General features: G+C 41.6%; 2 protein-coding genes across 2 annotated transcripts; both read left to right on the plus strand.

Annotated features, from left to right (window-relative positions):
• Positions 1–3,560: 3,560 nt before the first annotated feature.
• LOC103374142 (solute carrier family 13 member 5-like) lies at positions 3,561–7,191 on the plus strand (the record flags this gene model as incomplete). The annotated part of the gene is made up of 5 exons (XM_008304179.1): positions 3,561–3,664; positions 4,754–4,875; positions 5,542–5,703; positions 6,826–6,963; positions 7,046–7,191. Coding segments are annotated over 5 exons (655 nt in total), but the record flags the coding sequence as incomplete, so codon positions are not given.
• A 2,483-nt stretch (positions 7,192–9,674) lies between these two features.
• med31 (mediator complex subunit 31) lies at positions 9,675–13,477 on the plus strand. Its single transcript, XM_008304172.1, has 4 exons — positions 9,675–9,859; positions 11,282–11,356; positions 11,558–11,654; positions 12,560–13,477. The coding sequence occupies exons 1-4, from the start codon at positions 9,850–9,852 to the stop codon at positions 12,771–12,773; spliced, it is 396 nt and encodes a 131-aa protein (XP_008302394.1). The 5' UTR covers positions 9,675–9,849; the 3' UTR covers positions 12,774–13,477.
• Positions 13,478–15,643: the final 2,166 nt, after the last annotated feature.

A 15,643-nucleotide genomic window follows, 5' to 3' on the forward strand; every position in this document is an offset into this window, starting at 1 on the left:
TGAGGTTCAACGTGAACCAAGACACGTAAAACTTTCCTGAAATGTGACGTTGAACTGAAGCGACACTGATTTTAGGAAAAACGTTCCTGATGTTCCGTGACAACAGAGCAAAGACGTTCTGCAGGCAAGTAGAACATCCAACAGTTTCATTACTGAACATTTTAAGAGCATCTTTGGAGAACGTTACTAGAACCCTGCAGAATGTTTGAAGAATATTTCCCAAATTGGAGGAAGCTGTCAGATTGGTTCTCACCAAAGTGAGAACGTTCTCCAAGCAACATTCACAAAATGTTTTCCACATGTTGTCAAGGCCTCGGATGATTCTCTGTAAAACGCTCCAGTAATGTTTACGGTGGAACATTGAGCTTGAAATGTTCTGAGGATGTTTTGGGGAAACACATTATAAGACGTTCTTCTATAAACCGTTCTGACAATGTTCCACGACATCAGAAGGAACAGCCTTCTCAATGCAATTTATGGTTTAAAGAACGTTAGGCCAAAACAGTCCAGCAACGTTGTCACCAAACATTTTTAGAATGTCTTTGGAGAACGTTTTCCTGCCTTTAGGGGGAACATACTGTGACCTACAAACAAAATTCCAACTGAAAATATTACCAGAACCGGAACAGAATGTTTCCAAAAAACGTTCCTGTGAGATTGAACGTGTACCAAGAACGTTTTAACGTTTCACTGGAAGGTTTTCTTTTGGTTCCCAGAATGTTCCTCTTAAAGGTAGAACAGGTTCTTTGTCAAACCGTTGCACCCCAGTGTTCTCAAAACTGGATGTTGCACCGAGAACGTTCCTCTTTTGTAATCATGGAAGAACATTATATAGTTGTCTAATTTGTTACTTCAACGTCGTATAAAGAACGTTCCGTCATCTGCAGTTTTAATACTATCTTGAAAATGTTTTTGGAATGTTGTGTTGAGAACCGTCTTCAAGAAAAACGTTCCACTTTTAATACGTCGCATCTGAGGCCCTGATAAAATCTGGAAAACACATTGGTTTGAGAACGTTCTCCCTTTGTTATCATGGAACATTGTGGGAATGTTTTACAGGAGACCTTTCCTCAACAACATCCCCAGAACATTTGCTATCACATTACAGGAACATCTTATATATGTTGTGTTCTCTGCCACATTTTTTTTACTTTGTACCGACAGCCCAGCAGGAATTAGTTGAATTGAATTAATTGAATTTCCCTTCTGGGATGAATAAAGTATTTTTCATTTCATTTCATTTCATTTCATTTCATTTCATTAGTTTGTTCTAAAAACATTCTGAAATGGTCTCGTAATGTTTTCATCGGGAATGTTTTGTTTTAGTTTCTAGAATGTTCTCCTTAAAGGCTAACGGTTCAGGGTAATGTTCTGTAGAAGTGTTCTAGAGATGTTCTAAAAACCCTCTATGTCACATCGGGGATGTTCTTCCTCTGTTACAGAACAACGTGGGAACGTTTTGCAGAAGAACGCCATTAATTCATTTTCCCGAAACATCCTCAGAACATTGCAGCCAAAATGTTCCACACACATAAAAAATTTATCACGTTACAGAAACATTTTAGAAAAAACTAACATAAGAGAATCGGTAACATCTAGAGAACGTTCTTCCTTTGTTGTAATAATCTGTGTTCCTGACAAACGTCCTCCAAATGTTCACATAAAAACATAAAATTAACTTTAGAGGAACATTACTGGAAATTAAAATGGTCGTTACTAAACGTTTGAATAAAACATTTTCTTTGCTAAATTACGAGATCCTTAAGGTAACGTTATCCAGTGTTGTGGGAACGTTCCCTCCATGCCCTGACACATTTTCAGCAGATCTGTTTGCTCACATGTTCTGCTATCAGTGTTGAGTTACACCTGACGTGACCTGGTCCAGGCTCCGCCCCCTTCACCTCTCACCTGCTTCCTGTCTGTTCATTCATAAGCTCTGAACCTTGCAGACGTCACCCATCGATCTGTTTGTCCGGTTTGTTTCTTTTTAAATCTGACAACCTGGAAATAGAAAATAACACGAGTCCAGTTCTGAGAACGGGAGGCCGAACGTTCCGACGGGACACCGACTAAAAATGTGTTTAATCACAGAAGCTCGTTTACAAACTAACTCTGCGTTAATTTGTCCGTTTTTCTTCATCAGTCGTCTTTTTAGTCAGTTGGTTTAAAAAAATTTGTCCGGAAACATTTTAATGTTGAGTTTGTTGCCAGAAAGTGATCTTTAACTCAATTCAGATTTCACACTTCAGTCAGATTTTATTTTGAAAGAACTTGACTTTTATTTTGGATTTTTTTTATTTATTTATTTTTTAATTGCTACGAAAAATAAACAAACTGAAGCACCTTTCGGATGCGTTCGCTGCTCAAACAGCAGTAAACATCCTGTCATCTGGGAAGTTTCCTTCCTGAAATCACAACAAACAGTTCCTGGGCTCCTCACAACGTTATAAAAACGTTCTCCGGCTGTTATCAGATGATTCTTTATGAAACGTTCCAATAATGTGACACGTTGACAAAGGTGGATCATTTTGCCTTCAATGTTCTGGTGATGTTTTGACAAAATGCATCACAAAACATTGTTCCGTGAACGTTCTCACAATGTTCCACAATGTGCCGCGATAACAGAGGAGGAACATTCGTGATGAAACATTTTAAAAACATCAGGGCACAACGGTCCAACAGTGTCATTGCCAAACATTTTTGGAACGTCTCCAGAGAACGTCGTCCTAAAACAAAAGCGTCTGACTGAAAACATTGTTAGAACTTTGCAGAACATTCTAATAACGTTATTAGAACAAAGTAGGTCTTGCTGGGTTGTCAGCATAATGTAAAGCAGCAGAAGGTGGAAGTTAAAGTGTTTCTCATTTATTCCTCGTGTGAATTCAGTTATTTTACTTTTTCAAATTTTGGGTTTCGTTGAGTCTCGTTTTGTTTCGACGGATTCTCGTCTTTTCAAGTGAAATTGAAGTTCTGGGTAAAGACGAAGTATCGCAAAGACCTAAAAACAGAAGTGTAAAGGTAGTCGGCCGAGATGCGCGTTCTCCTGACCCGGTTTTAGAAACGCTCTTTGGACTTTTGTGCAAACAGATGATTTCAAAACATTTCCTGATAATGAAGCTCAGACGTCCAGAACTCAGACTTCAGCTGATGTCAGAACCTTTACGTCAAACCGGTTCATCAGCTGATCAATCAGGACAGAGGGTCCTTATTCCTACAGTGTAAACCAGAACTTTACCGACACCCTACATCGAGACACAGAACCTTTTTTTTCTCTGTCTGACATTAAATGTGACGAAACTTTTCCTTCTTTCGGGTCAGTTAGGATTACCAACAGTATGTATGTTTGCTAAACGCCAGAACAACCAGAGAACCGAACCCTAACGTCCATTTCCTGAGTATTTGGTGGCGTTGCCTTTAAAGTTGGGAGGAACAAACCAGCTGGGCTGAATGTTAACGACGTGTCAGCGTCTGTTAGCATCTGCTGACTCATTCTTTGTGTTTTTGTTGATGTGAGGTGATGTTTGTTGGATAAAACTCTTCGTCTGTTTCCGTCTCTGCAGGTTCGTCACCGACGCCACCGTCTCGCTGTTCGTTGCCGTTTTGCTGTTCGTTCTTCCGTCCGAGCCGCCGCGGTACCTCTGCTTCTGGAGGAGCTCCGACTCCGGTAACGAGTTCCAACTTCAAACTTCCTGCGTAGAAAATCAACCAGATCTGATCAAAGTTCCCCCAGAACCTCCTCAGAACATCTGGTTCTGTATCTGCACCTTTATCTACTGACCAGAGTTCTACCTTCAGACTGTGAAGGTTCCAGAGGTCCAGGTCCTTGAAGTCCACAGAGGAGGGTCCAGATTGATTACTTAATGGACTTTTTCCATCATTTCTGAGCCTCAGAACTTCATCAGTACAGCAGATAGACACATGACATTTAGGAGGAAGAACACATCTGGGTTCTGCTAGAACCTGACACCAGATCAGGTCTACATCCATCCAGGTGTCTCAGTCTGAACACTGGACCTGGTTCTGTTCATGACCTCTCTAACCAGCTGGTAGCATCAGTATTATGGGATGTCTCATACTGTGAACAGTCTATGACATATTTTCACCATGATGCCGCCGCCGTGCTTCACAGTGGGGATGGTGTGTTTGTGGTGAAGTGCATTCTGGGTAAACGTTCCAGGCTCATGTGTGGTGGTGGTTGGTCAGAACAAGTTCTAGATGATGGAAGGACCGTTTTACCAAAAAACAAATCAGGTCTTTTGGACAATTTCTGAGAAATCTTCGACAATTTGAGTCATTTTTGTCTCATTTTGAGTCGTTGTTGGACAAATTTCGAGTCATTTTGGCCAATTTTAGTGTAACTTTGGACGACTTTTTAGTTTTTCTTGGATTCTTTTTAGTCATTTTCCACAATTTCTCAGTGACATGTGAGAGGCGGTCAGAACAAGTTACTGCAAATGAAAACCTAGAAACACATCTTTAAGTCCCTTTGGGCAATGTTTAGCTAATTTATGTCAAATCTGGAGTCATTTCTTTGATAAATTTGAGTACATTTGTAACTTTTCCTTCTCCAGACAGGATTTGATGAAACTCGTAGCTGTGAAATGGTGGCAGTCATTAAAACGAATAGAACGTTGAAATAAGATCAAACCAGCTCACGGACAGAAGAAGCTGCTCGACCAGACAGGACAAGCGACGGCTGTTTGAGTTACAAACATTATTCCATTCATGTGTTTATTTGTTTTCATCCAACCAGAGTCCCAGGTGTCCAGAGGCCCCGCCCCTCCTCTGCTCACCTGGCAGGTGACCCAGAAGAAGATGCCGTGGAACATCGTGCTGCTGCTGGGAGGAGGCTTCGCTCTGGCCAAAGGCAGCGAGGTGAAAAAAAAAACGTTTCTGTGAAAACAAGAACATTTTAACAGATTTTTTTCCATTTACATGGAGATCATATCTAATAAAGTCACTGAACAAAGCTTCAACCTGCATGTTAACTGTAGAACTACCGACCAGAACCGTGAATAACATCCACATCAAACATCTGGATTAAACTGTCCAGTTTAAAAAAACGTATATTAAGGATCGAAAAACTGTTAAAAAATTTAAAATAGTAATCTGAATGATATTTATTAAATTATTAGTAGTTATTTTGATTTAATTAATTTTCTTTTTAGCTGTTATATTTTACTTTATTCTTTTAAAAAACAGAAGCTGCACATAATTAGTATTTTATGATTCTTTTACATGTGACTAGAAAATTGCTGTTTTACTGTATTTGATTTTAAAAGTCTCATTATTTTAGATATTTGCTGCTATTTTTGTGTATTTCACCATTTTTATCATATTTTTTTCTGACTAATCAGAACTTTTTTGTGTGTATATTTTATATTAACGGCGTTCAGGTTCAACATTCTCAGACCAAAGCAGCCAGTTTTATAGAGTGTGCGAGTTAAGAGTTCTCTGCAGCAGCTTTCGGTTTCCTTCATGCAAACACGTTGGTTTGTTTGTGTTGATTTTTGTTTGTTTGTGTTTATGTTTGTTTGTCAGGAGTCGGGTTTGTCCCGCTGGCTCGGCGCTCAGATGACGCCGCTGCACTCCGTCCCTCCGTGGGCCATCGCCGTCATCCTCTGCCTCCTCATCGCCACCTTCACCGAGTGCGCCAGCAACGTCGCCACGGCAACGCTCTTCCTGCCCATCCTGGCCTCCATGGTAACGAGTCACACGAGACGCATGAGCTCGATGTCGGTACAAACCTTTGTTTACATCTGCCGTCACGCGCGTCATACGTTTTAAACAATAATAACTTCCTCAGTAAGAGCAGCCCCCCGTCGCTGCTAAACTCCCACAATGCTCTCTGCTGCCAGCATGCAGTCTGAGTGATGCTTCCTCTGGTCTCTACTCTGTTAAACAGTGAGAGAGTCTCCACCTGGTGGAACAACCAGGTACTACAGCTGCTGCTAGAATACAGGACAATAAAACATCCTTTTATTCGTCCCACAAGGTTGAACTGTCCGACATCACAGCAGCAAAGTGGAAGTAAGAAAAACAAGAACACACGTTGGTGGTAAAATGAATTATCTGTTGATAAAATCATCTGTTCTGATTTTCAATAAGTCCACTCTGGCTGGAGGTCATTAACCACAGAAGTCTCTGTCATGGAGGCCCGTTAGCTGAACTAACTCGTAACGCTAATTACGACTTCATAAATAAACGTAAGCTGAACCGATGCTGTGTTGCTCGTAGACTTAAACTTTATTGATCCACAAAGGAAATTGTTTTATCACAGTAGCAGCGAACAAAATTAAAAACATTTAACAATATACAAAAAGTTAAAAAAACAAAAGTAAAAAAAAAAAGCAAGCAGGAAAAAAAGAAAGATTTCCATACGTACAATTTATAATTTACAATTCACCCCCCCCCTCCCCCCACAAGACTAAATAAAACAGATAACAAAAATAAAATGAAATAAAAACAAACACAAATAAATTTAAACAAGACAAAACATAAGATTTACAATGAAATACAATTCAAAACAATTAAAAAACAAAAAAATCAATACATTAAAAATAAATGTAAAAATAAAAACAAACACAAACGAATAAAACAAAAGACAAAAAAATAATTATAGTAAAATTGAAGTAAAAACCATAAAAACACAAAAGAAAAATCAATAAAATAAATAAAAATTACTTAAATAAGTACTCCTGTAACACTTGTAAAAGAACGTACCAAGAACAGCTTTAAACCTGCAAAACGAGGAATCACATGTGACCCTCTCAGACCCAGAATGTTCTGTTGCTGCTTCACGTCGACGTGTTCGTTGTGTTTCAGTCGCAGTCGATCAGCATGAACCCGCTCTACGTGATGATCCCCTGCACGCTCAGCGCCTCCTTCGCCTTCATGCTGCCGGTGGCCACGCCCCCCAACGCCATCGTCTTCTCCTACGGCGTCCTCAAGGTGTCCGACATGGTGAGTCCTGCCCCTGGTACAGACCCACCACCACCGCCACCTTCATCATTATAACCTCCTTCTCCCGCTGCGCCCCCTGCAGGCTAAAACCGGCATCGTCATGAACATCATCGGAATCGGCTGCATCAGTTTGGCCATCAACAGTTGGGGTCGCGCCATGTTTGCTCTGGACACGTTCCCGTCGTGGGCCAACGCCACGGCGCCGATGTGACTTCCTGCCTCGCTGTTATTTATATATGTGACTCAAATGCTGTATTAATATATGATGCATGAAACACGGTCACGGTTCAGCGTCGCTGCTCTTTTACGGGAAATTTAAACCTCCAGAGAGACGAACCGTCGTCTGATGACTTAATGTCGGCTTCTAATTAATAGTCTGAAGTAGCAGCCGTGAATGATGTCTGCAGACGTCCTCCAGTTCCAGCTTCACCGAAACACAAGTCCAGGTTTCACTAATGATCTACACCCGTCTTTAGAACTCAACACTTTCCACATGTGTGTGTGGTTTTTTTTTTAAGTGACCAGAGAAGTTTTCAAAGCCAGCAGAGAACGTTAGCTTCAAGTTCTCGTCTGGTTTTTAATTTTTAATCTAACGTTTAAAGAATGTTTTAGGGATTGTTGTTGTTTCAATCAATAACGTCCCGGTAAATATGTGACGTGACGTTCTTCTGTAAAGTGTTCCTGCTGTTTGTGAGAACAGAGGAAGAACGTTTTCAACGCAACAGTCCAACAGCATTATTGCCAAACATTTTTAGAACGTCTTGACAAGTCTTTATTCTGCCTTCAAGTTCAGGAAACCGAAAAAAGAAATCCAGCAGAAAACATTGCTGGAACGTTGCAGAATGTTCTTGCAGTGTCATCTGTAAGTGCATAAATTTTTTATTTTTTTTTTAAAGTTCCGGTGAGGTTAAAAGTAAACCAAAATGGAACCTTTTTCAAATCTCGCAGATGTTAGGAGGACGTTGTCGGATCGTGTTCTACGATACCAAAGGAAGAACCGACATTAGAAACAGTTTTGCAGTCGTTCTGGAGGCCTCAGGTGATTTTATGTAAAACGTTCTTGCAATGTGACGTGTTAACATCAGTGGAACGTTTGGCCTGCAACGTTCTGAAGGTATTTAAAAACATTCCACAGTGTTCATCTAGAAAATGTTCCCACAGTGTCTTTTGGAATTAACATGATAGAAACTAAAAAAAACAAACAAACATTTGCTTTGCTTGATATAATGAATGTCTACATCTTTTGTTGTATTTTAACAAACATAGAAAAACAATGAAAAAAATAAAACAAAAATTGTGAAACAAGTAATTAAAACAATAATTAAAGAGTCACTTGGGCTCTAATTAGGACTCGATTCGTGTTAATCCATCAGTTGTTTGGGCTCTAAAAATTTAAATCAGTCCCAAAGTTCAAGATGACAAATGTGCTGTTTTTGTCCACAACTTAAATATTTGCAGTTTACTGTAAAGACGGTAAAAATGTTTAAACATGTGGAAGCAGTTCTGGATGATTAGTGACCGAAAGCATCAAGAGCAAAGTTTGTTTTGATTAACAGCAAACAACGAAGCTAAAACGTTGTAAAATATATTTATAAAACTCTGAAATCAGAAGTGAAGGCCTGTCCTTGATGTTAATCCAATGTAAAGTGGGATAAAGTTCCTCCTTCGGCCTTTTAAGACCTGCTGATGTCCGTTACCAAAGCTGAGCTGCAGACGTTCGTCTTTACGCAGACGATGCAGTTTTCTATCATGTGGCTGATTCTCGACAAAATGGAAATTCAACCGAAGGTTTTAAATGTTTTTATTTGCAGCTGTTGTTTCCTCTGTATCCCTGTCAATTGGAAGTAATTAGTAAACATACTGTACGTTTTGTATTGTTTTCTATTTAAATAGTGTGTGTTTGTTGTGTACATATGTAACCTCCACAGTTTTGTACCATCGTGTTGCTAACGTGTGTGTTTGGTATTAATAAAGGTGGATCCTTAAACAAACGTGTGACATTTGAAACACGACGCTATGCAGAAGTCTGCAAACAGAGACTAAAGCATCTCTAAGAAACACAAAAAGGAAAGATGACCACAAAGGGATGCGAAACAACCGCAAAGAGACGCAGAACGACGACAACGGGACGCAAAACAGTAAAAAGGAGGCGCGAGGTGAACGCAGGCCGGCGCGAAGGGACCATAAAGACAGACAGATGGTCATAAAAAGATTCAAAATTAATACAAATGTGTTCAATATGATGATGGAGACACACAAAAAGAGACGCAAGATAAACACGTAAAACTGCAAATAACCATAAAGACGCACAAAATGAACAATAAATGCACAATGAGCTAAAAAAAAACAACAACAACAACAACAAAAAACACAAAAAGGAAAGCAAGAATAAAACATATAAATACAAAATGGCTATCAACTCCCACACAGTGACCAAAAATCAATGAAACTTACCAAAAACAGTCCCAAAATAAACTGAATACTGATCAATAATTAGTCATTTATAAATACTAACAAAACCAATCACCTCATGTGTGTCTCTTGCACATAACTGCACATTATTTGGTTCGTTTATCAATAAAAAGCATCCATCTGTTGACGTGTTCCCTGTTCTTTATTGGAATCAGAACGTGTTCTTGTCAAATGTCTCCCTCTGGCGGCCAGAAGACAAATTGCAGGCGCCGTAAACCGACGCGAGTGTCGCACAGACGGTTCAGACTTCCGGCAAACATGTCGGCGTACGTGTGACGACGACAGCAACAAAAAGCTGCGTTTAAAGGTTTCTGTTCTAGTTTTTTAAACCGTCTGCAGACAGTTTTTTGCTAATTTCCATCCGGATAACAAACCTCTGCTGCCTTCGGCGCCTCCAGTGTTCGAGCCGCTGCCATGGAAACAGGTTAGTAGCCGATATAGCAGCTAAGCGCTAACGTTAGCTCGCTAGCATACAAAGAGAAACGAACTCCGCCGGGAAATTAGTCGGTTTTAGGTTTACTTAACACGTTGTGATGTTTAAACGCGTGTTTGTGAATAACTGAAGGACTTTTCTGAGCAAATGAGAAAAAATCTTCAACTCGGCGAAGATTTTAGCTTCTGAATCCTTTAGTTTGTGTTTTTATTTCAGCCTCTTTCACCGTCGTCGGTCCGCTTAGTCTGTAAAAGTCCGTTTAACGTGAGAATAAAGAAAAGAGGACGTAAACACCGAAGACCTTAACCAGTGAGATTAATGAGGTCAAATACGGATGAATAAAGAACAAATGCAAACATTTCTCACGCATTTCGTAAAACTTTGACACGTGAAGGACGAGCTTAAAGTTGTCCGTTGCTCGACGACGTAGCGTTAAATCGGCCCATATTTGAATGGAGTCTGGTGTATGCAGCAGTGTTTGTTAAATGAGATTTATCAGCACCTACACATGAAGACTGATGTCTGATTACTGGAGTCCTATCGTAATATTCAAGTTATTTAGCAGCTAGCATGGCCGCCTTTCTCTGCGTGTCGATGCAGCGCAGTTCCGAACTACATCAGAAATTCTTCCGATTATGAAAATCCTCCCGTGTCGACTAAATTCTGTGCGTTTGGAAACGACTGGAGATAGTTTCTGAATAGATGACTCTAACTGTCAAAATCGGCTCCCACTTATTTCCTTGATAAATTTAATTAATCGATTAACTTACTGTTTTGAGGTATACATCTGCTCAGAATGCGGCGGTGTTAAAGTGCCACATTTTTGAATAGAGTCTGGTATGTGGCTCTTTCTCAGGGATTTGTTGAGTGTGGTTAACTCATGTGGACTAAAACTGTTCATCCATCCATCCATTATCTATACACCGCTTAATCCTGATTAGGGTCGCGGGGGTGGCTGGAGTCTATCCCAGCCGACTTAGGGTGAAGGCAGGTTCACCTGGACAGGTAACCAGTCTATCACAGGGCTACACTTAGAGACAGACAACCAAGCACACTCACATTCACACCTACGGACAATTTACAATCACCAATTAACCTCAGCATGTTTCTGGACTGTGGGAGGAAGCCAGAGAACCCAGAGAGAACCCACGCTGCACGGGGAGAACATGGAGACTCCACGCAGAAAGATCCCGGGTGTCCTCACCGGGACGCGAACCGGCGACCTTCTTGCTGCGAGGCAACAGTGCTACCAACTGCGCCACCCTGCAGCCCTAAAACTGTTCATTTTAAGTAATTTCATTTGAATTTATTGAGGATAAATAACGTGTTAATAATCCTCCCAGAGTTGTTTCCTCAGACTGGATTGAACTGTGTCCCTGGTTCTCGTCTAACTGGTTGTGTCTTGTGGTGCAGAGGAACAGGCCAGGAACCGTTTCCAGTCGGAGCTGGAGTTCGTCCAGTGTTTGGCGAATCCCAACTACCTGAACTGTGAGTGACAGAAACACAAACATCTGCAGTTTGTTTGTACTTGTGTTTTTTTGCAGAGATGCAGAAGAACGTCGGTTCTTCTGTGAGGATGAACTGATGCTGTGCTGGTGTTGTGGGACGATCACGACGCAGTGGTTTTATGAAGCTAAACGCTGATTAAACGTGTGTCTGACGGACTGTTTGGTGTGTTTGTGTCTCCAGTTCTGGCTCAGAGAGGCTTCCTCAGAGAGAGGCCGTTCATCAACTACCTGAAGTACCTGCTCTACTGGAAGGAGCCCGAATACGCAAAGTTCCTCAAGTAAGAACGTTTCTGCTGAGTGCCGAGTCGGTCTCATCTCTTTGTTCTCTTTGTTTAGGGTTGATTTAGTCAGATTGGTCCGTCTCAGGCGAGCGTCGCCTTTACTTCTCCTCTTTTCAGGGATTAAAGTGGCAAACTTAAACAAAGTTAAAGCCTCCTGAGAGCAGAAGTGACGCTTGTCTGCATATTAACCAAGAATAATAACAATAATAATAATAATAATAATAATAATAATCAGGGGTTTCCATGAGACTTAATTTTCTCTAAATGTTTTTTTTTTAATTTAAAAAAAAATGTTACTTGAATTTTACTAAAATGTCATTTTAGAAAACAGAACATTTACAGAAATAATAATAAAAGTAACAATTTTTTAAAAAGAAATGGATGAATATCACTGAAATGTCTACCAGTGAGAATTAAATGTCCCTAAATATGTTTTTAGAAAATATCTGGGAAAAATGTCTGAAAATTAAAAAGAATTAATAAAAAATCTCTAAAATATAAATAAAATGTGAATAAAATGTCTGAAATATTTTTTTTAACGGTCCTAAATATATTTGAGGATTTTTAAATATTTGAGAAAGTTTCGCAAATATTTTTAAAATGTGCTAAAAAAAAAAAAAATCCCATTTTTTAAAAATGTCTTTTTTTTTTTTTTTAGTTTATCATCTTCATCTGTTTGTTCTGTTTCAAAAAGGATCAAATGTGTTTTATTTATTTTTTTGTTATTTTTCTACATGACTGTTTGTGAACTTTTCCAAACTGTTCAACAGAAAGAAAAACAAAAATCCACTTTTAGTGATGAATATTGTCAGAAAACGCACGACTCGGCGGTTTCGTGTCTCTGTTGGAGGTTGTTTGTGTGCAGAGCTGACCGGGTTCTGGTTCTCTGCTGCCCCCTGCAGGTATCCTCACTGCCTGCACATGCTGGAGCTGCTGCAGTACGAACACTTCAGGAAGGAGCTGGTCAACGCTCAGTGCGCCAAGTTCATCGACGAGCAGCAGCTGCTGCACTGGCAGCACTACTCCCGCAAGCGCACGCGGCTGCAGCAGGCGCTGGCCGAGCAGCAGCAGCCGCAGCAGCAGCCGCCGCCGCACGGCAACGCCGCCGCCAAGTGACCAGTCCGGCGTCACGGCGACCGCTTGTAGAGGATCCTGTGAAGATCAGAGTCCGAGGAGGGAAGTCAGGATTCTGTTTGTGGATCTTCATCTGGACTAGACGTGACGGAGCTTTTATCTGTTGCAGGAAACGGAGAGGAAGGGTCTGGCTATTTCCTGGAACATCTCATATCTGCCTTTAAAAGTAGATTTGGGATTAAATCTTTACAAGTGTTGCTTTGTTCTGCTTCTCCTTTGTTCCAGCCGGTCATTATGTTTGACGCTGAGCAGACGACCTGCAGCTGGTTCATAAATATGGATTCAAGTCCAGCCTCCACACAAGCTGGACTGTGTAACAACAGACTGAGCAGCAAAGACTCTGACATGTGGTTTGTTTGTTGAATCTTTTCCTCTGATGATGTAAAGAAGCCACAAACTCTCGGCCGACGCTCTGACGTCTTTACATCTGTTGTAAAGCATTTATTGAAGCTGTTAAACGCTGATTGTTGGAGCTTCGGTGAAAACCAAAGCGTCCGTCAGTCGTTCAGGAAACAGAATCACGGTTTGATCAGAGCGACGGAAAGAAGTGAAATGTTGAATTAATAATCAGCGATGACTGAAAAACAACGTGAATATCAACAAGAACGGAATCATTTCTCTTTACGTTCGTCCTCTGGCAGATTTGTACTGTTTCCTCTTTTTAAATAAAGTATTTAAAATGTGAAGGTTTTATTTTTCCTCTGATTTGCATCGACGTGATGACAGAAGTCAGACAGCAGGTAAGAACCGTGGTTTTAATGCAGCTCCATCATATTCGATCATCATATGTTCATCAGATTGGTCAGGGACTGATATTGACCAACATCTTGTATTGGCAGAAATAACATTTATTCATTTAGAACTTTAGACAGAAACAAGTCATTAAAATAATAACAGCAGCAATAAAATGAACAAACGTCTTCGTCTTTTGAACAAACAGTTCTAATGACACCGTATAACAGAGACACTTTATCATTTGGTTGTTTTTTTGATTGAGGAAAAAATTAGAAATAAAGTTATTTATGTATTTTCTGACTAGTTAACGCTTTTTTAAAAGAAAAAAAAAATTGTGCATTTACATTATTAGTCAAAAGTGCTCAAAACTCAACTTTAAATCCGAGTCAATCATTACAAGTCTCTACTAACGTATTTATAATTTTATTTACTAATTATTTTCAGTATTTATTAATGTGTGACGCTATTTATTTACTTTTTTAAACATGTACATTTTGGGTTAAACTGCTCCACTAAAATTAACGCCAAATGCAATTTTCTGTTAAGTAGCATTTTTGTATTTAAAAGAAAATTAATATTAATTAGAAGAAGTTTGAAGTTTACTTTTTATTTCCATTGTAAATGACGTGGTTTTTGTTCAGGCAGTTGTCCGGGCAGCCCGACGCGGAGCTGCGGAACCCGGAACCAGCTGCACTGCTACACTGCTGCCGTTGTGCTCTAACGGCGCCGGTGTTGTGACCGGGTTCGTAGCCCCGTGCAGAGCTGGTACCGCCCGATTTGTTTATTTCAGCGATGTTTCCTGGATTTCCGCAGTTTCACAGCCGAGACACGGACGGGTGACGGCGGACGCTGCCTCAGCGCGTATCTTGTTGATTATTGCTGATTTATCGGGTGGTTTGTGTTAAAGTGTGTATTTTGACGTTGCTTCGTAGCAAGTAAACAGCTAGCTTGAATGTTTGTGTACGTTAGCTTTGGGCATGCGCAGTTAACGACTTCATTAACTTGAGATTCGTCAAACTTTTAGTTTGTTTGTTAGTTTGTTCGCAGATAAACAAGATAAATAACTGACATGAAGTTTGTTTTTCAGTGAATAATTCAGAGATAAAGTGTTTCTGTACTTGTTGAAACGACTCCGAGTGTCTCTGGTTGATCTTTAACAGGTTCTGAGTCCCAGCGGGTCAAAGTCCGACCGAAGCCAGAAGTTCACCAATAAGTGGCAGTTGACCCACCCGGTACAGGTGTCCAGCCCGGTGCAGGTGTCCAGCCCACCCCGGTACAGGTGTCCAGCTCGCCCGGTACAGGTGTCCAGCCCGGTACAGGTGTCCAGCTCGCCCGGTACAGGTGTCCAGCCCGGTACAGGTGTCCCGTCCACCCGGTACAGGTGTCCCGTCCACCTGGTACAGGTGTCCCACCCGGTACAGGTGTCCCGTCCACCCAGTACAGGTGTCCAGCCCGGTACAAGTGTCCTGTCCACCCGGTACAGGTGTCCAGCCCGGTACAAGTGTCCTGTCCACCCGGTACAGGTGTCCAGCTCGCCCGGTGCAGGTGTCCAGCTCGCCCGGTACAGGTGTCCCACCCGGTACAGGTGTCCAGCTCACCCGGTACAGGTGTCCAGCTCGCCCGGTACAGGTGTCCAGCTCGCCCGGTACAGGTGTCCAGCTCGCCCGGTGCAGGTGTCCAGCTCACCCGGTACAGGTGTCCCGCTCGCCCGGTACAGGTGTCCAGCTCACCCGGTACAGGTGTCCAGCTCGCCCGGTACAGGTGTCCAGCTCGCCCGGTGCAGGTGTCCCACCCGGTACAGGTGTCCAGCTCGCCCGGTACAGGTGTCCCGCTCGCCCGGTGCAGGTGTCCCGTCCACTCGGTGCAGCTGTCCAGCCCGGTACAGGTGTCCCGTCCACCCGGTACAGGTGTCCTGTCCACCCGGTACAGGTGTCCACCCGGTACAGGTGTCCCGCCCGCCCGGTACAGGTGAGGCTGGTTTCTGCAGCACCATTAGAGCCTATTTGGGTCCATTTGTGTTTGTTATCAGTGTACTTGTGGCTGTTTTGTGTCTCTTTCTTGTTGTCTTGTGTGTCTGCGCCTCTTTTCAGTTGGTTTGTGGTCGATTTGTGCCTCTG

This window comes from Stegastes partitus, unplaced genomic scaffold, assembly GCF_000690725.1.
Source record: "Stegastes partitus isolate 25-593 unplaced genomic scaffold, Stegastes_partitus-1.0.2 Scaffold2153, whole genome shotgun sequence".
In the NCBI taxonomy this organism is placed as follows: Eukaryota; Metazoa; Chordata; class Actinopteri; family Pomacentridae; genus Stegastes; species Stegastes partitus.

Coding starts and splice junctions, on each gene's coding strand:
- med31 (XM_008304172.1), top strand. Junction 11,357..11,557: donor GAATCCCAACTACCTGAACT/GTGAGTGACAGA, acceptor TTGTGTCTCCAG/TTCTGGCTCAGAGAGGCTTC. Junction 11,655..12,559: donor GAATACGCAAAGTTCCTCAA/GTAAGAACGTTT, acceptor TGCCCCCTGCAG/GTATCCTCACTGCCTGCACA.